The following is a 22,383-nucleotide window of genomic DNA, read 5'->3' on the forward strand; positions in this document are numbered from 1 at the left end:
ATGAAGATTAAGAGAGTCAACGACGCGGTGAACTTCTCTAGACAATACGCCGTAGGATATTGTAAGAGGGGGGATTCAAACAAATGACAATCCCATCGAATGTATCACATGGCAATAGAACTACATTCTTCAACTTAGAAGTTAGAAAAACATGGTATTAGAGCAGTTGAATACCAAACAATTAAGGTGGAAAACCATCCATTTGGTGCGGGTGGTCACCAATAATAATAAAATCGTTTGAGCTATGAAACGACTTGGAGAAAACCGGAAAATTAACCGGAAAACCATGTCAAAATAACTCAAAACCGGGTGAGATTTGGACTAGGAAAACGTGCAGCAAGGACTGCTGAAATATTCCGGAAAAATGATGAGAAACGACGAAAAAATCATCGGAAAAACTCGCCGGAAACCGGCGGCACCGATTGCCAGAAAACTGGCCGGCGGCGGCCGGAACTGGCCGGTATAGAGGCCGGAACTTCAGGTCTGACAGGGGATGCCGGTAGGAACCGGGTGGCAGTGCCGGAAACGCCGGAATATTGCCGAAAGGTGGCGAATACGCCGGAAAAACGCCGGAAAACGTTCCGGAAATGCCGGAACAGTAACCGGGAAAAACGACGTCAATTTTGACGTTCTGAGGTCTGTTTTCCAAATTTGAAGGTCCAAAATCACAATGTAGTGCTATTGGGGCCCCATGTAACCCAAAAGCGGCCAATTTAAAAACCACGTGAGTTGCAAACGTTGACCATGCATGCTAAGCCAAGGCAAATAAAATTGTCACGAGTCCATCTTATAAACAAAAAATACGAGAAATTTTATTGAATATGCCAATATTTAATACAACACAAACAAACTTCCAATTCCAATAGACGACTTAAGCTAAAGTCGAGCAATAATCATGGCAATGCCAACGTAATACTTGAAAAATAGTAAGCAGAAGACATAGTCAAAATAGATTGACTAATCAAAAGTCCGTAGCAACAAAATCTTGCATATTGGATTGGGCGGAGCCTTAGCCTGAGGCTAAAAAATGTGCTTACTTGAGAATGAAAGAATGTTACGTTTCAATCTCCAAAATGCCCTCAAGAAATAGATACAGGTGCCAAAAATGACATGTGTTTCTCGGTTGTGGAGCATGCTTCAAGGTCAACTCTGGTAATACAACGTCATAGACGTTTATTGAATCACTTTAAGTGTGTCCCATAGAATGTGTTATTTTTGGGATCTTTTGTCAGCAAATAGTGCTGCTTCAGAGTAATGAATTTTCAACTCAAATAAATGAGTACATAGATCTTGAAATTATCGTTTATAGGCATGAGTTTAAGAAAACTCAAACATTCAAATAACAATCGCGATGTCGACGCATCCATAAGAAACGAGGGTTGTATAGGTTTTGAATAATCGAAATATTCAAGTATGTAACCGGAATTAGAAGGGTTGTGATGTATATGGTCACAAAATAATCGATGCATATCGGCGATTCTCATGATCGCACCCAAAACAGCGGTGCACTCAGGCGACCACACGAAATCAATATCTTCCCTTTTAAATAATAACGTGACTCCCCCAGGACCGTCACACGAAAAACGTCGACCAAGAGGGGAATCATATCCCTCTTTGGTCTCATCGGCGTAATAAGAAAGCCGGAAAAGAAGACATGAAAAAGGCTAATAGCGCCCGATAATTTATATATATATATATATATCTTCAAAAGTAGTAACTTTAAGAAAAACATACTTGTTTGTCTGCCAAATAGACCGCATATAAGTAAATTTCTCTGCAAATAGATCGTCATGAATGAAGTTGCTTGATGAATTCCTTTTCGATCTTCGTTCAATAATATAAAAATCTTGGGAGGATATGATCAAAATCGTATGTGGATGACAAAGGTATCGTCCATCTCGGCATGAATGTCATCACCATAGTACGACAAGCAATGATTTTACCTATATGAGCACGTGAAATATCGTTAGAAATAAAAACGTGTCAATGAACATTTAAATAATGAAATAGGAAAAAGGAAATAAAAATATAGTATGAAGCCCAAAGGGCTATTGTGCTCGGCAGGCCATAGGCCCAAAAGGGTAGAGAAGACGGGAGTAGCTTCTCTTGAGCAAAGAGTTTGCTTGTGAAATTCGCGTTTCTTGCGTAGATATGCGGGAGAAGCAATTTTGAATCCTTTGATGCAGGGTCTTGCGGGGCAAAAAGATGTTTTTGCGGAACGAATGTAGAGGAGACCCTACGGGGCTGCGTGCAGGGGCTACGCGCAGGGCCTGCAGGGGTTGCGATGCGGGGGCTACAGGGCAGGGCTGCGGGGGTAGCAGCGGGGGGGGGGGGGGGGGGGTGCAGCGGCGGCCGACGGGGAGATGCCAGAGGCCGGAGACGACGGCGGCCGACGGTGGAGAATAGAGAAAAAAAATCTATGGCTCTAAAAATTCAGGATTTTAGGGCAAAGTGCGTGATAACGTGTTTCAGGATGAAAAAATTGTGTATTATTGAATGATATGAAGGCCTATATATATGCATTACAAAACCACAATCCCGAAAGATTCGGAGTCTAATCTATTACGGAGATGCTAATCTATCTCCTAACAGGAAACCTATTAGGCTAAGACACACATAAAGATATAATAATAATTCTCCCGGAACAAATTTAATGATTTTAGAAGAGTGCTGGTTTTATACTTAGTAGAGATGACAAAAGTAGTTAGCTGAATGTGGGTAAACAAATACAATGCACTCAACTTCACTCATCGTCTAAACTTGTATAATCCGGAACCGCCTTCTCGCACCCTCGCAGTGGCAGCATTAGAAAGCCAGTTACCTTTTGTCTTTTATGGTAAAAACAAAAGAAAGTTACCCTCCGAATCCCTAAAGAAGTGGAACCAAAATCTAACTGGAAGTAAGGTCACAATTTGTCAGTGGTCCCCAAACTTAACCCAACCGTAGTTCAATTCACACCCTTTCCTCCACTCGCCTCCGTCCAATTCGTCACTAATTATTTTCACTGAAAAACCAAATCGTCATAAATAATTAATATTATTATTAACCTCTCCAATCACAACCCACCACCTTGCATTAAAAAAATCAAATAACATGCCCACATTCCACGTTTATACTCTTCCCTGCCCGAAATGCTCCCGGTCAGCTAATCCCTCCTCTCGCTTGCATTCCCTCCCCCTGCCCGTATATTCCGGGCAGAAGCCTCCCTCTCCTTCAAGTCTTCGTCCAACTTCCCCAGTATGCTTCTTTTTTCACAGACCAATTTTTATTTTTTTTTCTTGTTTTTAAATTTTCATCAAATAAAGAAAATTCGATCAGTATAAATAGAGCGCAGATAGTCACAGTCAGTGAAAAGCATTGGCCTTCGGTTTTTGGTTAAATCCAATTCTCTCTCTGAGCTCATCACATGGATTTGAAGCTTTCACTCTGAGACTCATTCTCTCTCTGTGACTGAGAGACTTTTGTGCTGCTGGAGTGAGTTTGTTAGGGTTTTGGAAGAATGTGGAAGGTGTCGCGATTCGCGGCGTCGCGGCTGAGCCGATCGACGAGGACTTTGTCGACGGCGATTCCCGGCCCTTGCATCGTTCACAAGCGCGGCGCTGATATTCTCCACGATCCCTGGTTTAACAAGGTCCGGTCATCTCGTCAATCCTTCATTTTCGTTTTTACTAGGCATTGTGATGATCTTGACTTTTGGATGATTCTTTAGCCTATTTTAGTTTATGATGATGATTAGTAAAATTTTGAAGGTTATTCTTATATGATTTTCTGTTTTAGTTTGGTTTTGTGTGTGATTAAGTGTCATTAGTGAAGTGGATGATGTAAATTCAATGCTGTATAGTTTTGGACTGCTTTTATTTTTTAATTTCTAACTTTTAATTTGGCGTAGTTTTGATTCTGTTCTGGATGCTTTGTTGTTGTCAAGAGCAGGATACTGGATTTCCTCTCACCGAAAGAGATCGATTAGGACTTAGAGGTCTTCTTCCGCCGCGTGTGATCTCTTTTGAGCAGCAATATGCTCGTTTCAGTAAGTTATCTCTCAAATTGCAACTTATTTTTAGATAAATGTAGTAGGAATTGCTTACTACCGGAGTTGATATTTCTAGTTGTAATGGCAAAGAGGCTTCAGCAGCTAACGGCATTGTGATTTGAATTTTCAGTGGAGTCGTATCGGTCACTGGAGAAAAACACTAGGGGACTACCAGAAGATGTCGTTGCCTTGGCAAAGTGGAGGATCTTAAATAGACTGCACGACAGGAACGAGACTTTATACTACCGCGTAAGTTTGGTTTTGGTTCCAGCTTGTAGATACTGAAAAGCACTGTATAATATTAGGATGTAATTGAGGATTCTATTGATTTTGGTTCCAGGCTCTTATAGACAACATAAAGGACTTTGCTCCTATCATTTACACACCTACAGTTGGATTAGTGTGCCAAAATTATTCGGGGCTGTTTAGACGCCCGCGGGGAATGTATTTCAGTGCAAAGGATAAAGGGGAGATGATGTCTATGATCTACAATTGGCCTGCTGATCAGGTATGTGCTATGGTATTTGTTTCTTTTTTTTGAGAAAGATGGAACGTGTCTTTAAGCAATGGCCTAAAACCTTTCCTATCCTTGACCTATTTGTTTCCATAGAGGACCCAACAACTTCCACTGCTTATCAAATCCATCATGTACCTGTGTTGTAAATATTCTTTATAGTTACGATTTGAGAATGCTGCTATGAGCAAATGATTCAATTCCCTTATTTCAATAAGTTATGTTGCTTCTTTTGTTGATTTTGGTACACTACCCTATCATACAGGTAGAAATGATCGTCATTACAGATGGCAGTCGTATTCTTGGCTTAGGTGACCTTGGAGTTCAAGGAATTGGAATACCAATTGGAAAACTTGATATGTATGTTGCTGCAGCTGGTATTAATCCACAGAAAGTATGCTCCTCTCTCTCTGTCTATCTATCCACACACACACACACACGTGCATGTATCTACTCAGTCATCCTTGTGTATGATTTTGATTGTCTAATGGATTGGAGTTACATTTTGCACATCATTTAGTCATAAGAATATACTGTACTTTTTAACACCTGACCTGTAAACCTCTTCTACAGATACTGCCAGTTATGCTTGATGTTGGTACCAACAATAAAAAACTACTTGAAGATCGTCTTTGTAAGTAGATTCGAGCTTATAGATCTATCCATTTTCTGCATGGTTCCTTCATGTTTTTTTTTTAAGTTCATTTCTTGAATTTTTATTGATCATGTACTTCCCTATCAATTTATTCGATCCAAGGCTACTGTAGTCTCAGCTGATTACAGAGTAATGATACTGATTATCTGTCCTGTCTATTCTTCAAGTGTACTGTACTGATATACCCTGATTAATTCAAAATTTGCATGAATTAAAAAAATCATCACAATCATGGTAGATTGTTTCTTTTAGCTTTCTTTCATGAACTCTTGTTGATTTATATTTGATTTTATTATATTTCAATGAATTTTTGAAATTTTTTTTTTGGAATTGTATGACTGGACTTAATAACTTTATAAAAATCTTTAGCTTATATCATGAGGATACCTCTTTCTCATGATTTTAGTTTGATAGATCTAGGACTTCGACAACCTAGGTTGGAAGGAGAAGAGTACATATCAATTGTTGATGAGTTCATGGAAGCCGTTCATAAACGTTGGCCCAAGGCCATTGTGCAGGTCTACGTTTTTGAGAAGTACTCTCCTTTTAAATTACTCTAGTTTCCCCTGTCTTGTAACTTAAGGCATTTTACATTTATCAGTTTGAGGATTTTCAAATGAAATGGGCTTTTGAAACGCTGCAACGTTACCGTAAAAAGTTTTGCACATTTAATGATGATATACAGGTAATTCCACGTTGTGATATTTTTCTATCTTTTATGAATTTATTTATACATATGCTGGTAAATTGAAGTCGGTACCACTGATAGTTGTGCTTCATTTCTTGTAGGGAACTGCTGGTGTTGCACTTGCAGGAATACTAGGAACTGTTAGAGCCCAAGGTCGACCATTAGCAGACATTGTGAACCAAAAGATAGTTGTTGTGGGAGCTGGAAGGTTATTGATTTTTTTTTTTGGTGTCTGAAGCCATATATTGGGCTATGATATTATTTGGTTTTGTCTATCATTTGGGTACTTATTGATCCTTTCAGTACTATGATGTCTTTCAGTGCTGGACTTGGTGTTCTTAGCATGGCTGTACAGGCCGTTAAAAGAATGGCAAAGAACAGTGGAGCTGCTGCCAAAAATCCGTTTTTTCTGCTTGATAAAGATGTATGGTTGTATCCTTTTTCTCCAAGTTTGTGCATTCCTTTTTTGATGATTAATAGCTCTATTGCACTATGTTAGCAGGATCACATGTTCAGCAAATTATTGTTCAATGTAGTTATGGTCTTGTCATCTGTTATCGCTTATTGCCGTGAACATTCACTTACATTATCATGATGTTGCACTCTCTTCGTGTGAAAAATAGGGATGCGTAATTAACTTCATTCTAAGCACCTTTTGGCATGCGGCATTTTATTGATATGATTCTCATTTTCCTTTTATATTTTGAGTGCAGGGTCTAGTCACAAAAGAGAGGAAAACACTTGATCCAATGGCGGCACCCTTTGCTAGAGATCCAGCCGAGATTGAAGGGCTTAGGGAGGGAGCTAGTCTACTTGAAGTGGTAAATCTCAGAGGACTTCATTTAAACTCCCTGTTAGAGAAAGTAGATAGATTTTATGGAAAACCAAACCAGTTGCTAGTATTAAATGCTTTCTTGATTAATACAGTAGTGTTAAAAAGTGTAACTGGTCAGAGCTTTACTTTGTTCAGGTTAAAAAGATCAAGCCTCATGTTCTTCTCGGTTTGTCCGGAGTTGGTGGTGTCTTTAATGAGGAGGTTAGCGTTTCTTTATATCTTGCAATACTCACTTACATTATCTGAAGATGGGTTGATTCTGTGTGGATGTGCGCCATTTGGAAACCTATGGCTTTCCTTTAAGTGCTGTATTTTACTAAACTGGATTGAAACTTGTATCAGCAACCAACTTTCTTGCATACTGTCTATGTCTTGCCTGACAATGGGAAATTATTTGTCTTGTCTTTGAGTTAGTTACTTATAGCTATCATATTCTGTGGCTTTTCATCCTAGGTGCTTAAAGCAATGAGAGAATCTGATTCAATCAAACCTGCTATTTTTGCTATGTCAAATCCAACCATGAATGGTTGGTTCCTTTAAGCCTTGTCAAATCTCAGTTTTCTCCGCTCATCTAGTTTTGGTGGCTGATTCACCCGCTTTTGTCTTTATGGATGAAATAGCTGAGTGTACTGCTGAGGATGCCTTTAAGCATGCTGGTGAACACATAATCTTCGGAAGTGGAAGCCCCTTTGAGAATGTTGATCTGGGTAGGTTCCTTCTTACTTTGTCTTTCTGGTATGGATAATTTTGGAAACATGCAATTTTATCAATGTTGGAGCCAAGTGATTAAAGTTTTGGATTCTTACTTTCTTAGTTGCCCCTTGAGTTAGTCTGACAATAGCTATTCATTAATGTTGGCAGGCAATGGAAAGATAGGCCATGTAAATCAAGCAAACAACATGTACCTGTTTCCAGGGTTAGTTATCCCACATTCTATTGTTTTTGTTTCTAATTAATTATGTTCTTCACCTTGACAATTAGACTCGGTTGCTTCCAATTCAGGATTGGTTTAGGAGCACTTCTTTCAGGTGCTCGTTTGATATCAGATGGCATGTTGCAAGCAGCATCTGAATGGTTAGTACACAAGATTTTATAATATGAGAATTCAATATGATTGTTTAATTTATCTGAGCAATCTGCATTCATAACATAATTCATACCTTTTTATTCAAGAAAACAAAGAAAGAAAAAAAAAATTTCCCTCAAAATTGGGCAGGAAGTTTTCATGGCTTCGGTAAGCCTAGATGACAGGTATTCCTGGATCTTTACGTGAGTTTACTTTTAACTGGGCATCTTAATTTATTTTTTAAAGATACAACAACAATAAAAAAAAATACCTTGTCTTGATACTTCATTTATGGGGTTGGATGTTTATTATACTATGATTAATTAATTAGTTGTTTACTGAATACATTTTCATGCTAATAGGATATGCATAACTTATTTCCTTCTCATGCTCACAAAGTCATTTATGTATTAGTGGTCTTGAAGATTCTGAAGCCAGCTTGTTACATTCATTCTATTCCCAATCTTGTTGCACAAAATTCACACAACTATTTTATTGTTACGTCTTGTAGTTAAGATCCATCATGCATTACATCAATACGAAATGACACTATGAGACTCTTTTGCAATTAATTGCTGACACAAATGATTCTCTCATGTCCAGCCTTGCTTCATATATGACAGACGAGGATATCCGAAAGGGTATTTTATATCCATCCATTGATTGGTAATATTCCCAGCTCCTTGTGTATCACTTTATTAAATAGCTTGTTAAAATGCCTTATCATTGTCATTCAGGAACATCCATACTTTTAGCAATTGGTATTATCTCCTCAAAATTTTTTTTTTGCTGCTAGAGTCTATTGTTAAATTATCCTAATCATTTAACAATACAGTTCAAACTAGATAAAGGGTCTTAAGTGAGCAGGATCATGCAATTTGTTGAATCCATAATATCTTATTGCTGCATTGTCCATGGTGCAGTATTCGAGATCTTACAGCAGAGGTTGGAGCTGCTGTTGCGCGTGTGGCTGTTGCAGAAGATTTAGCAGAAGGACATTGTGAAGTGGGGCCTAGAGAGCTATCACACATGTCAAAAGTACGAACTTCTACTCAATCTTTGTTGAACAGAACAAGAAGCTCTCTTCTAATCAGTCTGCCAAAATCGTGTGGCAAAATCAGATTTAAAACCATAGACATCTGGTAGAATAACAGTGATTATGATACACTGCTAAGTTGCTCTACTTGAAATTAAGAAAATTACAGAATCCTAGGAGGGTAAAGTTCGAGGGAGAGATGATTGGATGCTAGAATAATGTTCTCTTGCAAATTTGGAACCAATTCTAATACGCTTGAATTTGTTTGGGTTTTACCTATTGGTTGCAGGAGGAGACGGTGGAATATGTGAGTCGCAATATGTGGTTCCCTATTTACAGCCCTCTTGTTCATGAAAAATGAGACTTGGCATCACATGCAGTACATGACTTATCACTTCCTTCCCGGCTGTCATTTTGGAACTTAGATTTCTACTATTTTTTGCAGCCAAGCAACTTATTCTTGGTACCACCATCTCAATTCATAATTTATGAGCTCTGAGAAGTAGTAGGATAGGAGTGAAACAGGAATGATGCCCCCACGACTCATCTGATAAGAAACCCACATCTTTGAACAAAACATTGCTGATATATATTTTTAGCGACTAAATTTACTATTACTGCAGTGTAATTGTTCTATTTGCATATACAAACGTTTGTTCTATTGTGCAATGCTTATGCCAGACATATATTACCCTGAACTTAGTATTACCTTTAAAACATTTGAGATCTGTATGTGCGAGAGTTAATGTTCAAAGCTCCATGTTAATGCTACCCAAAGCTTCGAATTTGGGACAGTCATTCTATAGTATGGAGCAACAAGTTTACAAAATTTGGGTTATGATGTCAAGATTTGAACTCATGGAAAGTAATGCTATGGTCTATTCATTTGTTAGACCTTCATTCAAAAACAGCCAGCCGGTCCTTATTTTCACCACAAAATTGTCTAAAACTCTATGCTAAAGTCCATCAAACCTATTTGTTTATGGTTCGGACAAAGGCCCAGTTTAGTATAGATTTTGGGACTGCTTTTGGTTAGAATAGATTTCCCCAACAGCTGAAATTCAAAAGCTAGGTTCATGGTACTTTTGAAACTTAAAAAGCCGTTTTTGAAAAAAAACACCGAGTTTTTGGAAAACACGGGAGAGAACAAAGAAGAAAGTGTTTAATACATATATAATAATGATTTAGCTTTAAGGTAGATAATAATGATTATATATTATATTAGATTTAAGGTAGATTTAAATGTTAAAGATATTTCCTTAAAAAAATGTTAAACATAAATTTAGACTTTGATATATATATATATATATATATATATATATATATATATATATACAGTCCATATCCAGAGTGAAGGTTCACTCTGAAGTTTCAGAGTGAAGTTCCAATTTTGGCACACTTTTCGGTCAAATTTTTTCACTATAAGTGATTCAATATTTAGATATGCTATTCAAGATCATCTCTATAAAGTTTCATCCAATTTGACAATGATTTGAGCTTTCAAAATTGAGATTTACACGAACGGTTCACGTTGATCAGTTTTAATTCATTCATTGATTTAATCTAATTTCAATACCTTAACGATGTCCGAATTAGATGAAATTTTGTAGAGATGATCTTGAATAGCATACCTAAATATTGAATCGCTTATACTGAAAAAATTTGACCGAAAAGTGTGCCAAAATTGGAACTTCACTCTGAAACTTCAGAGTGAACCTTCACTCTGGATAGGGACTGTATATATATATATATATCAATTTCGTCAACATATAAATAGTTAATTGAGATCACGACATCCATTTGTAGTTGTTACCTTTTTAGATAGCTTTTGTATTTAGTACAATTGTAAAATATTTTACCAAAATAATGAAAAACCATAGTCTATATAATTTAGTTAATTAATATTCAATATAATCATGGTAATAATCTTAAGAACTTTTTTTTTATCATTTGTGTAATTTTATCAACTCAAGAGCACTGTTTACTTACAATTTACTAAACACCAAAAATAACTTTTCGTTCTCACAATACTTTTGAAAATATTTTACTAAACACCTTAACTGATTTCTCTCACAGCAAATCCAAAAGTCTTTTTACTCACAGCAGACTCAAAATTCATTTTACTCACAGCACAACTGTCCCAAACTGAGCCAAAGCAAATCGGCACAAACAACTCCGTTACAGGAATCAAGGTTTTCAACGGCTTCATTGAAGGAGTGCCCAAATCTCACAACACAAGTCCGTCCCCGTCAAATCATCAATGGCAAAATCAACTATGTGATAGTACTACTGCTACAACATCATTCAGCAGTTTCTTCTGTTCCCTCCTGAATTTGCTTCTTTGTGTTATCCAGGTATGCAGTTGTGACAGGATCAAACAAAAGGAATCGGATTTGAAACAGCAAGGCAGTTGGCTTCAAATGGAATCACTGTGGTGCTAATTGCTAGAGATGACAAGAAGGGCCTTGAAGCTGTTGAGAAATGGAAGGAGTGGTTTTTCAGGCCAAGTGGTGTATCATCAACTTAATGTGGTTGACCCTGCTAGCATTGCTTCTTTAGCACAATTCATTAAAACCTAGTTCGTGAAACTTGATATTTTGGTATGATCCAAGCTCATTTCTTGAATAGTTTCTGTCTCTGAAATCAAGCTCATCGATACTATCTTTCTCAGTACTTATACATGGATGAAAATGTCATTAGATACAGTTAGATTATGTAATAACCAGAATTTTCAATTCGTATTTCTTGTAATTTCTCCAAAATTATTAAATGGTGATTTGAGTAAAATCGCATTTTACACTTTCGATTTAGTTGTTGTTTGAAGTCGAATCGATTCCAAGAATCAAAAGCTTGAAAAACGATTAAGTGCGCATTTGGGGGAGCTTATAAGCTCCTTAGCTTATAAGATGAGGAGAACAACCGTTTGGTAAAGGCACAAAGAACTTACTTATCTTAGAAGCCTAAGTCATTTATGAGGGATAAGCAAAAGTTAGTGACTCATTCCTTATAATTATAAGTCACCGCGTTTCCGTTTCGCGAATTAAGTGAACTTTAAAAATTACATTGGGTACACATGACTATAGCTGAAAATTACTAACTTACCAATATAAAAGCTCAGCTGAACAGAAAACCTACATGCGAATAAAAGAGCGCCTCCATTTCTCTTTTGTTTCGTGGTAGTCTCCTGGTGTGCCTCCATTTTTTAGTTCTCCCTTTCATTGTTGAGGTTTACAGCTGCTCAAGAGGTAAACAACTCATTTCTTCCCCTTGTTCCTCATTTCTTCTCTTTTTGTTTATGGGTTTTGATTAGAGATTGAAATTATATATGTGCGAGATCTAGTGTTTCTGTCTTTGAAATTGAATTTCTTTACAAGTGTTTTCTGGGCTTTGCTACAGTTTGATTCTAGGTGGTATAATCATGTTGCATTACAATGTTCTAGCCAAAACATGAGAGAGAGAGAGAGAGAGAGAGAGAGAGAGAGAGAGAGAGAGAGAGAGAGAGAGAGAGAGAGAGAGAGAGAGAGAGAGAGAGAGAGAGAGAGAGAGAGAGAGAGAGAATTCACTTGTTACATATGCATAAAAGGAAAAATAGAATCACTTGTTATGCAATTACCATAGTAGCTAGTTTGATATGGCTTCATTGTCCAGAAAAGAGTTTATCCTAGTTACAGCCAAATACAGTGTAGTTGCCCCTATATATACACAAAGGTGGTTGCTCCATTTTCTTTTGTACAAAACTTGTAGTATGTAAAAATTGCTTTGCCCACTTTGTTTCAAATGATTTCAAAGACGCTAATAGCTGAGAGCCTGAGATGCAAAGATGAAAAATTGAAAGTATAAAATCCTATAAACATATGATGAAAATAAGCTCAAGTAGCTAGTTGAGATGAAGCTAGATCATCTCATCTAGTTTCAGACTTGCAAATACATGCAAGTTGCAACTTTTTCAAATATTCTGGTATTCCAGTTTGTAGATGAACTGTCTAAATGGGAAAAGCCCACATCAAATAAGAAAAAACGCTTAACTTTGGAATCCATCATACTATGTCCTATGATCAATAATGTTCTAAGTCCCATGACTTCAAATAATCACCTCATTTGATGCAGTATACAAACTGTTATCTTTTTGATAGTGTTATTTTCAATAATTTGGTGCATTATCAAGCTCTAAATATTCTGATTAAAACCTATTTGGACAAACACCAAAAACATAATAAGTGTCTATAATGCGGCTTACGAATCAGAACTACAATATTGATCTAAGGATATCCGGGGTTACGATGTTTTCAAAGAAGAAATTTTAGTAAATTGAATAATTATGTTAGTCAACCCATGAGTAAGATTAATGTGTAATCATGAATCTGTTTAGTCAATTAAGTACTGATGAGACCATTTATCATGATGACATAAGTACAAACTTCTCATCCAGAGTTAGAAGGCTAAGGAAATTTCACTGTGCAACGATAATCCTAAGTAATATTTTTCCAAGCTATACTCTTGTTGTTCGAAAATCTTATAAATGATACTGAATAAGACCAACCAAAAGATGGATATTGTAGCACAGCTAGGATAAACACTTAAAATTCTTTTATCTATCTGTATTGTATTCTATTAGTTTATATATATATATATATATATATATACATAATAGAGATCATCATAGTTCATATGTGCTATGCATATTTATGTACTATATAAGAACAACTAACGTCCTGGACCAAAATGAAGAACACTAAGATACTTGAACATCAGCCATGTAGAAAAGATCTCCAGGATTCAGTATCAACTCATGTGAACTGTAACATAGAAGACACATGCAGATCATTAGTTTCTTGCTTACCCAAGTAGGAACAATAAAATGCTTCACAATGTTATTAATTTTAGATGGATACCGAGAATAGTGATATTCCTTAAAAAGAAACTATGGAGCTCCTCATTATCTACATCTCTAATTGCACATGGAAAGTGATAACTTTATGACTTCATCCTATGTTTTATTGTTTAGTATAATCAATTGAATCAAAGGGTAAAATATGCAAAGAAAAATAGCAGCAATGGTGCAGTGTAGTAGTTGATAATGGTGTAAAACAAAATTGAAGCTATATGTGGAAAGTGATTTTCATTGAATGTACCGAGTATGAATTAAATCAATTCCGAAATGTACAGAATTTCCTGCTTGGATTTTTGAACTTAGATATATACATGTACAAATTTATATATGTTTGTATGTTTCATGTTTATTTATGTAAATCCTCATGTTTATATAGATGGGATCAGCCGTATGGAATCCGATATTAATAGACCTACTTTGTGACTTAGTTATCAAGGAGGTGGAGGCTAATAATCAACCAAATAGTCATTTGAGCAAAGAGGGATGGCAAAATGTGCTAAGTAATTTCAATAGAGAATCGAATAAAAATTATACAAAAAAACAATTGAAAAATAAAGTTGATGTTCTTAAGGGGGAATAGAAATTATGGAAAGATCTAAAAACAAAACATACCAGGCTTGGCTAGGATCCAAGGCTCCAAACCATTGTTGCAGAGGACTCTTGGTGGAATCGCCAAATTGCGGTATGTTTTTTTACATCTCAATCAGTTTGTTTTTTTTTCCTTGTGTTCATCTCATCTTCCTCTCAATTATCTAAGAGAGGTTTTCTTTTTTACAATTTAACGTTTTTCCTCTCAATTATCTAAGATGAAAGCAATGTTGCAAAGTTTCTTTTTTCCTCTCAAACTTTTTTCCTCTCGGCCACGGGTTTGAATGCATATGCACCAGGTTCATCATTGCCTTTCCTAATAGTCCTTTAGAAGAAGAAAACCCTGAAGGAAATGGTGATTCAGAGGATACTGTGGACCCATCCCCCGCTTCTACTAAAAGAAAAAGAAGTGTCGTTGATAAAAAAGGCAAAGGTTCGGCTACAAGACCTGGAAGGGTGGGAGGTGCGGCTCTTTTAGCCAAAACAATAGATCGAATGTCTGATGCAATTGAGAGTAGAAGTACAGCAACTTCTAGGAGCAACACCACTATTAAAGAAGTGATGAAGGTAGTTAGCTCGTTACCAGGGGCGGAACAAGGTAGTAGCTTGTGGTTTTTTTGCACTCGGTTGTTTCTAAATCAAGAAAAGAGAGAAATGTTTTGTACTATGGAAGATCCCGACTTGAAGTTGGCGTGGTTGAAGTTTGAGATGACCGAAAAATAAGTTTGCGTTTAGGGTTTATATTTTCCTTTGCATTGTATGTTTTTTCTCTTTACATTGTGTGTTTCTATGGATGTTATTTGGTTGTTTTAACAAAACAAAAGTTAGACAAATTTATGCATTGGTTTACATTTTTTAAGGGATGGTTTTGGGCAGGTTGCTTGATTTATATGTAGCATTTACTTTTACTTCACAACTACATATTTTACAAGTGTAAATTTATATTGGCAGGATCATATGGACAGTTCCGAAGAAGATGAAGTCGATGAGGAGACATTCTTGTGATTTGTACAACTCAATGGTCTCCTAATTGAATATTATTATAACAATTATATTCATAAAAATCCTTCCATGACATCATCTCAAACATGAAATAAGTGGATAATGGAAGTTTTACAAGGTCATGGAAGTCGATATTACAATGCATTTAGAATGGATAAGGAGGTATTTTTTTTTTCGTTTATTGAAGTTTAGGACATTGGGTTCAAATAGAATAAGTCATATTGAAGTTGTGGGAATGCTAGTATATATGCTAGGACATGGATGTGGAAATAGAGATGCACAAGAGCGCTTTATGCATTTGGGTGAAACCATTAGTAGATATTTTGGGCAAGCATTAGATATAGTTGCTTCATTTGGTGATAAAATGATTAAGCCTTTGGATCCAGAATTTAATGGTGTTGCACAAGAGATAATGAGAGATACTAGATACATGCCACATTTTAAGGTAAAAATAATTTGTTACTTAATTATAATATTTTTAATAAAGTTAATTTATTATTTATATTAATTAACGAGTGATAACATTTGAATGATTGTATTAGTGCTATTGATAGAGTGCATATTCCCGCTTCAGTATCTCCTCTAAATGCCACTCCGTATATTGGAAGAAAAGAATTCCCAACACAAAACGTTATGGCAGTTTGTAATTTCGATATGCAATTTATATTTGCATGCGCCGGTTGGGAAGGGTCAGCACATGGCACGAGGGTGTTCAAGTCGGTTATTGGAAATCCTAACATGAATTTTCCAAAACCGCCAAGAGGTACTTTATTTTAATATTTACTTTCATTTTTTCCAACTTTTTTTGAATTATTTCTAAACAAAATTATTTTTCAGATATTTGTTTGTTATTTTATAGGAAAATATTATTGGTAGATGCGGGTTACCCACAGATGAATGGATATTTGGGACCTTATAAAGGTCTAAAACAACATTTTCAACAATACAAAGGGTGAGAACCAAGAAATGCAAAAGAGGTATTTAACCGAGCACACTCTTCTCTTAGAAGCGTTGTAGAATGAACATTTGGTGTTTGAAAAAAGAGAGGAAGATTTTAAAGGACATGCAAGGTTTTTCATTTGAGAAACAAGTGAAAATTGTTATTGCAACCATGACTCTTCATAATTATATAAGAAGACATGCAAATCGTAATGCCTATTTTGTTCGTTGGATAGAAAGGGTGGTTGACATACCAAATGATGAGGTAGAGATGGATAGAGGGGAAAATGAGCATGGTCATGATGCACGGGAAATTGAAGCAATAAGAAATGAAATCACTCAAAGTTTGATGAGTGCGCGTATAACATGAAATTATTTGATGAAAATGAAATATATCTTTTGTTATTTGGTTTTGTAATTTAGTTGGATGTGTTAAGATATTTTTCATATTATTTGTGTCAATGACAAATGTGTTTTGTTATTAAGTATAAGAAAACATAGAACATTTATTAATTTTACTAGAAGTCAATGAGAAAGTAAAAATTAAAATACTAATGAAAAAGGGTAGTGATAGATAAAAAAAAGAAATTAAAAATTCATATTGTATTTGCAAAGAATCAAGAAAGAAAATATACTCTTGGAAAATAAAAAATTTAAATTTAAATTTTTTGGTGTCTAAAATTGTCATTATACCAACACAAAGCATAAGCCAGCTTAAGTTTACCAAACACTCTGCACAACTTATGCCACTAAAAGTCACTTAAAAAGAAAGTTTACCAAACAGTCAGCTATTTAACTTATCAGAAACTTATTCTCAGAAATAAGTATAAGTCAACTTATCTTATAAGTCATAGCTGCGCCAAACACACCCTAAGTCTTCAAGGGCTCAAAAGTTGACTTTTGACTCGTCGCTTAGTTTTCACCTAGTCACAAGACTATTACAAGCAAAAACAATTTCACACAACCATTCATAGATTACTACTAAAAAGATAACTGTCAATTTATAAACAAGTCACCTCTAACATGTAAATACTAGATCTCATTCACCACTAAGGAGAGATCTCACCAAAGTGGCGAAGAAGATCTTTGATCCCTCTTATGTGGCGAAGGAGATCATGATCCCTCCTTAGTGGTGAAGGGGATCTTTAGGCATAAATAACCCACACCTTAGTCGGGTGAATGGGTACGAATAGAGCTCTAGTCCGATTGCCTATGTGTTATGGGTAATGATGTTGATCATTACGCTAAGTGTGTGTTTAGAAAGTGGGGTTAATTGATACCTCCTACTTGCCTATGAGTTGTCGAGTATTTACTAAATGCATGTGGAAGTGTTATAGGAGGAGAGTGTCTTTTTCGGATCATCCTTGTGGAAATTTTCGTGGTTCCATCTCGAAACCTTTATTTTGTTAATTATCGTATTTATATGAGAATTTATTATGTGTATGATGATGTTTAGTTTTCAATTTACTCATACGAGCTTTTAGAGCTTACCCGGTTTGTTTGTTTGTTTACAACTCAGTGCACCAATCCATGGTGTAGTGGTTGATCTTGCAGGTGAGGGATAACAGGGTTAAGGTACTGACGATATTGTGATAGCTAGAGGGTAAAGATATGGCCTTAGTAGTTTTCATAGAGTTGTAACTAGTTAGAGTGAGCTTCCTATTTCCATTTGGTTTCAAGTTGTAAACATTTGGTGATGTAATTGGGTGGTCTGAGTTGTATGTATCAAACTCAGTTCCTAATTTCCAAGATAATTGTAAGATAAATTCTAAATGTGTAGAATTATTTCGGAGTTTATCACATCTTGAATTTTGAATTTTATTATTCAAAATTTAGGGTTGTCACAGTTGATATAAGAGTTTTGGGTGCAATTTGGTGATAATTAGTACCATCCAAGAGTGATGACCTGACTGTAGCGGACCCTCATCATATGTTCTCCGGTACCGATATGTCATTGGGTATGCGATAGTGTGAGGTGTTGTTTGGAACGTTAGGTTGTCAATATGTTAGCTTGGTAAACGAACTTAGAATTTTAGGTAGGCTTTAGTAGGACGAGAATATTTGAAGTTAGATTTTAGGTTGAGTCAAACTTTGCCTTCTTGAATACTTATATGTGATTTGGTTGTTGTGACATGCTTGGATGTTAGGTCACATTGTGGACCTATCATGTGCAGTTGTTTGATTTCAGGGTCACTGTGTTAATTTATGCGTGTTGTTAACTTGGGCACTAGTGTTTGAACAAAGTAATGGTGCCTAAAATATTAATTATTATTGGGGTTAGTCATGCATAATAAGTCAGTAACCTTCATTTGTGTGTATTCTCAATTCATTCCTCTATTTAAGTATTGTATGTGCTAGGAATGACTTGAATGCATAAGGGGTTTTCTCGTGAGGGATTAGTTTTTAATGCAATGATAAGCGATATCCTGGTGACATTATGTTCATTGGGTGAAGAAGTTCTGAAAAGGTAAGGTGGTTGGTGCAAACAATGTTTTAAAAAGCAAAGTCGTACCCCAAGGCGTTTTCTTGAGAGCTTGAGCCTTAGAACTTGAGGCGCATAAGGCGTAAGTCTTATGTTATAAAAAAATTAGTAGTTAAATGTGTAAATATATAATTATACACATACAAAAAGAACAAATATACATAAGAACTTACCAATTTATTGCATTTAGATATAATGAAATTCATAATCCAAACGTTTTAGATAGTTTTCCTCAAATTAAACACATTATATAAATAAATATAAAAATATACTTAAAAAGATTATTTTCTAAGGCGTAGTAAAATGCGTAAAAGGCGTAAAAAAACGTAACATAAGGCGTAAAAGGTGAACCTCGGTGTGCAGACTGAAAAACAGAGGCGTTATGTAAGTAGCTTTAAGCTTTTTAAGCCTCAGGCGAGTTTTTTAAAACATTAGGTGCAAATAGATTTCCCTTTTAGTGGGGATCTATTAAGAAGTTTTTGGGGAAGACGTCGTTTGTAGTGCATCTTGTTATGGTTCTGCCATAAACAATTAATGTTACTCATCGTTCTTGGTTGACTGAGAAATCTAATGCATCGGGGCAGTTTCATTTGTGGCATCATGAACTTATTTCTTTGTTAGTCCCTTACGGCATACTCAATTTCGATAAAATGAAAGCTTCGATGATTATGTTGCTGTTAGCTTCTCTTTCGCTTCATCTGTTTCTCAGCATATTACCCAATTTCAATGTATACCTACAAGGAGCCTACAACTAAATGATTCATTACAATGAATTAATGGAGTAATGGGACAATTGTAGTGTGATCTTTGGTTTGACCAAAGGTCTATTTGGGTTAATTCCTGAAATGGTTTACTGAGAATTCAAGGGACGGTAATTGAATAAGTTCTATTTTTTCTTACTGAGTCATGCAGGAAGGAGGACAAATTGATTGGAAAAAGTTCATGACTGAAACTTATGAGTCAACAGAAGAATGCTTGCAAATCAATTATTATGGTGCCAAAAGAACAACTGAATAACTAATTCCACTCCTCCAGCTTATCTGATTCACCAAGAATTGTTAATGTTTCATCCTCTATGGGGAAGTTGGAGAACATACCAAGTGATCAGGTGAAAGCAGTTCTTAGTAATGTTGAGAACCTAAGCAAAGAGAGTATCAACGTAGTATTGAAACAGTTTCTAAAAGACTTCAAGGAGGGTTCACTTGAGAGCAAGGGCCTGCTTCTTTCCTGTCAGGCTATACAATCTCAAAGGTAGCATTGAATGCTTATACAAGGATTTTAGCCAAGAAGTTCCCTGCTTTTCGCGTAAACTCTGTCTGCCCTGGCTATGTCAAAACAGATATAAACTTCAACACCGGCATCTTGCCTGTTGAAGAAGGTGCTGAAAGTCCCGTGAAGTTGGCATTGCTGCCTAATGATAGTCCTACAGGCCAATTCTTTGTCCGATCTGAAGTATCATGTTTCTAAACGAAGTTTTTCAGTTATGCCAATCGTGTCACTCCTATTTCTCAGATAATTATGTGAATCAGTTGTGTAATATGTCTTCATTCTTCAAGGTCCGAACTCATGGACTCAAAAAGGCAATTCATTTGTTTTTAAATTTCCTCATAGACGAATTCCAAATAGCGTATGCATTTGCGTCACCGAACTAAGTTTAGTCCAACAATCTTCTTTCTTTATGGACTAATAGTTGACTTGAATAAGTCCAAACAAACAAATCGCCATTTTCTTCATAGCTTTTTAAGGACGACTATCTTCCGGACTTCAGCTGTCCCAAATCTCAAAGAAAACAGAAGCCCCTCTTTCTCACATCTAATCATATATGGCAGAATCACGTAAGAGGTAGTAATACGTACCGCTACTACGCATCTAAAATAGTAGGCATCCTTTTCTTCTCCCTATCTGATCTTGAACTTGCTACTTGTGATGTTCCAGGTACGCAGTTGTGACAGGATCAAACAAGGGTATCGGATTCGAAACAGTAAGGCAGTTGGCCTCAAAGGGATTCACTGTGGTCTTAACTGCCAGAGATGAGAAGAGGGGTCTTAAAGCTGTTGAGAAACTTAAAGAGTCTGGCTTCTCAAGCCAAGTAGTTTTTCATCAACTTGATGTGGCTGACCCTGCTAGTATTGCTTCTCTAGCAGAGTTCATAAAAACTCAGTTTGGGAAACTTGATATTTTGGTATGATTGATCGAACCTCGTTTATTGAAAAATTTGGTCTTGAGCTCGTCAATAGTTCAACACTACATTTCTCAATAGTAGTACGTAGATGTATTCAATTGAGTGAATGCTATGGTTTCCCTTTGTTGGTAAAACAAAGGATAAGAGTTCTGGTTGTTGAACTTTGACAGGTGAACAATGCTGGGACTCTTGGATCGATAATTGATGCTGATGGTTTTAAAGCTGCAGCTGCATCTGGTGCTATGGTATGTGTTAATGTTGAAGCTGCAATAATTAGTTCTTTATTTTTTCACTGCTACACAATGAAGCAATGAGACTCTATGAAACTATAGTCTACGCACTGAAGCAACACTTAGAAACCAAGGTTTACTAGGCATCCTTTTCATTTCCCAATATATTACACAATTCGATCGATAGCCATTGACAACCAGATTCTTCTTAAATCTTAATTCATCGTACTAATGGCTAAAGGTCGGCAGAGACCGTAAAGAAATAATTCTTTTCCATATTGGTTCATGTAGGACTCAGGAGTGCTGGATGATTTCAAAAAGTTGTTTACTTCAACTTATGAGTTGGCAGAAGAATGCTTGCAAATCAATTATTATGGTGCTAAAAGGACCGCTGAAGCACTTACACCACTCCTCCAGCTATCTGATTCACCAATAATTGTTAATGTTTCATCCTCTGTTGGAAAGCTGGAGAACATACCAAGTGATCGAGTGAAAGGAATTCTTAGTACTGATATTGAGAACCTAAGCGAAGAGATTGTAGATGAAGTATTGAGAGAGTTTCTAAATGACTTCAAGAAGGGTTTACTCAAAGGTTGGCCTTCCATTACACCCGGTTATGCTGTCTCAAAAGCAGCAATCAATGCATATACAAGGATTCTAGCCAAAAGGTACCCTGGTTTTCGCATCAACTCCGTCTGTCCTGGCTATGTCAAAACAGATATAAATTGTAACACCGGCTTCATGCCTGTTGAAGAAGGTGCTGCAAATGTAGTGAATTTAGCATTGCTCCCAAATGATGGCCCTACAGGCAATTTCTTTTTCCTTTCTGAAGTATCATGTCTTTAAATGAAGATTGATATAATAAGATTCTGCCAACTTATGTCAGTTGTAAGTTGTAACTGATTGAAATTAATAAGATTCTGTGAATCACTTATGTTGTAAGTTTTAAGAGAGATATATATATATATATATATATATATATATATTTTTTTTTTTTCTCAAATATGGAGGTCCGCACCAATGGTTTTTTGTGTGGATTTCCATTTGTAAACCACTTTTCAGTCGAATTTACTCATCTTCACCGTCTAATATGTAGATAATATTGTGTAGATCATCTCTGCAAAATTGCAGCCAATTTGGTGATCGTTAAGGTCTTCAAAATCAAAAACACAATGGACGGACTGAATTCTGTCAAACATGAATTGTTCATGTTTTTAACATAAAAACACAATTCTGAGGGTCTTA

The 22,383-nt window shown here is 36.1% G+C and overlaps 2 protein-coding genes and 1 pseudogene across 2 annotated transcripts; all 3 read left to right on the top strand.

The window, feature by feature from the left end:
* The first annotated feature begins 3,308 nt into the window (after positions 1 to 3,308).
* On the top strand, positions 3,309 to 9,493 carry LOC126802755 (NAD-dependent malic enzyme 59 kDa isoform, mitochondrial). Its single transcript, XM_050530449.1, has 19 exons — positions 3,309 to 3,631; positions 3,931 to 4,027; positions 4,161 to 4,279; positions 4,371 to 4,538; positions 4,810 to 4,938; positions 5,118 to 5,178; positions 5,614 to 5,717; positions 5,801 to 5,884; positions 5,989 to 6,095; positions 6,209 to 6,311; positions 6,601 to 6,708; positions 6,858 to 6,923; positions 7,176 to 7,248; positions 7,343 to 7,429; positions 7,584 to 7,638; positions 7,725 to 7,796; positions 8,392 to 8,454; positions 8,712 to 8,826; positions 9,114 to 9,493. The coding sequence occupies exons 1-19, from the start codon at positions 3,500 to 3,502 to the stop codon at positions 9,183 to 9,185; spliced, it is 1,815 nt and encodes a 604-aa protein (XP_050386406.1). The 5' UTR covers positions 3,309 to 3,499; the 3' UTR covers positions 9,186 to 9,493.
* Positions 9,494 to 11,084: 1,591 nt separating this feature from the next.
* On the top strand, positions 11,085 to 20,289 carry LOC126803612 ((+)-neomenthol dehydrogenase-like; annotated as a pseudogene).
* Positions 20,290 to 20,463: 174 nt separating this feature from the next.
* Positions 20,464 to 22,080, top strand: LOC126802758 ((+)-neomenthol dehydrogenase-like). The gene is made up of 4 exons (XM_050530452.1): positions 20,464 to 20,568; positions 20,662 to 20,908; positions 21,079 to 21,153; positions 21,430 to 22,080. The coding sequence occupies exons 1-4, from the start codon at positions 20,549 to 20,551 to the stop codon at positions 21,982 to 21,984; spliced, it is 897 nt and encodes a 298-aa protein (XP_050386409.1). The 5' UTR covers positions 20,464 to 20,548; the 3' UTR covers positions 21,985 to 22,080.
* The last annotated feature ends 303 nt before the right edge of the window (positions 22,081 to 22,383 follow it).

Source organism: Argentina anserina, chromosome 7 (genome assembly GCF_933775445.1).
Source record: "Argentina anserina chromosome 7, drPotAnse1.1, whole genome shotgun sequence".
Lineage (NCBI taxonomy): Eukaryota > Viridiplantae > Streptophyta > Magnoliopsida > Rosales > Rosaceae > Argentina > Argentina anserina.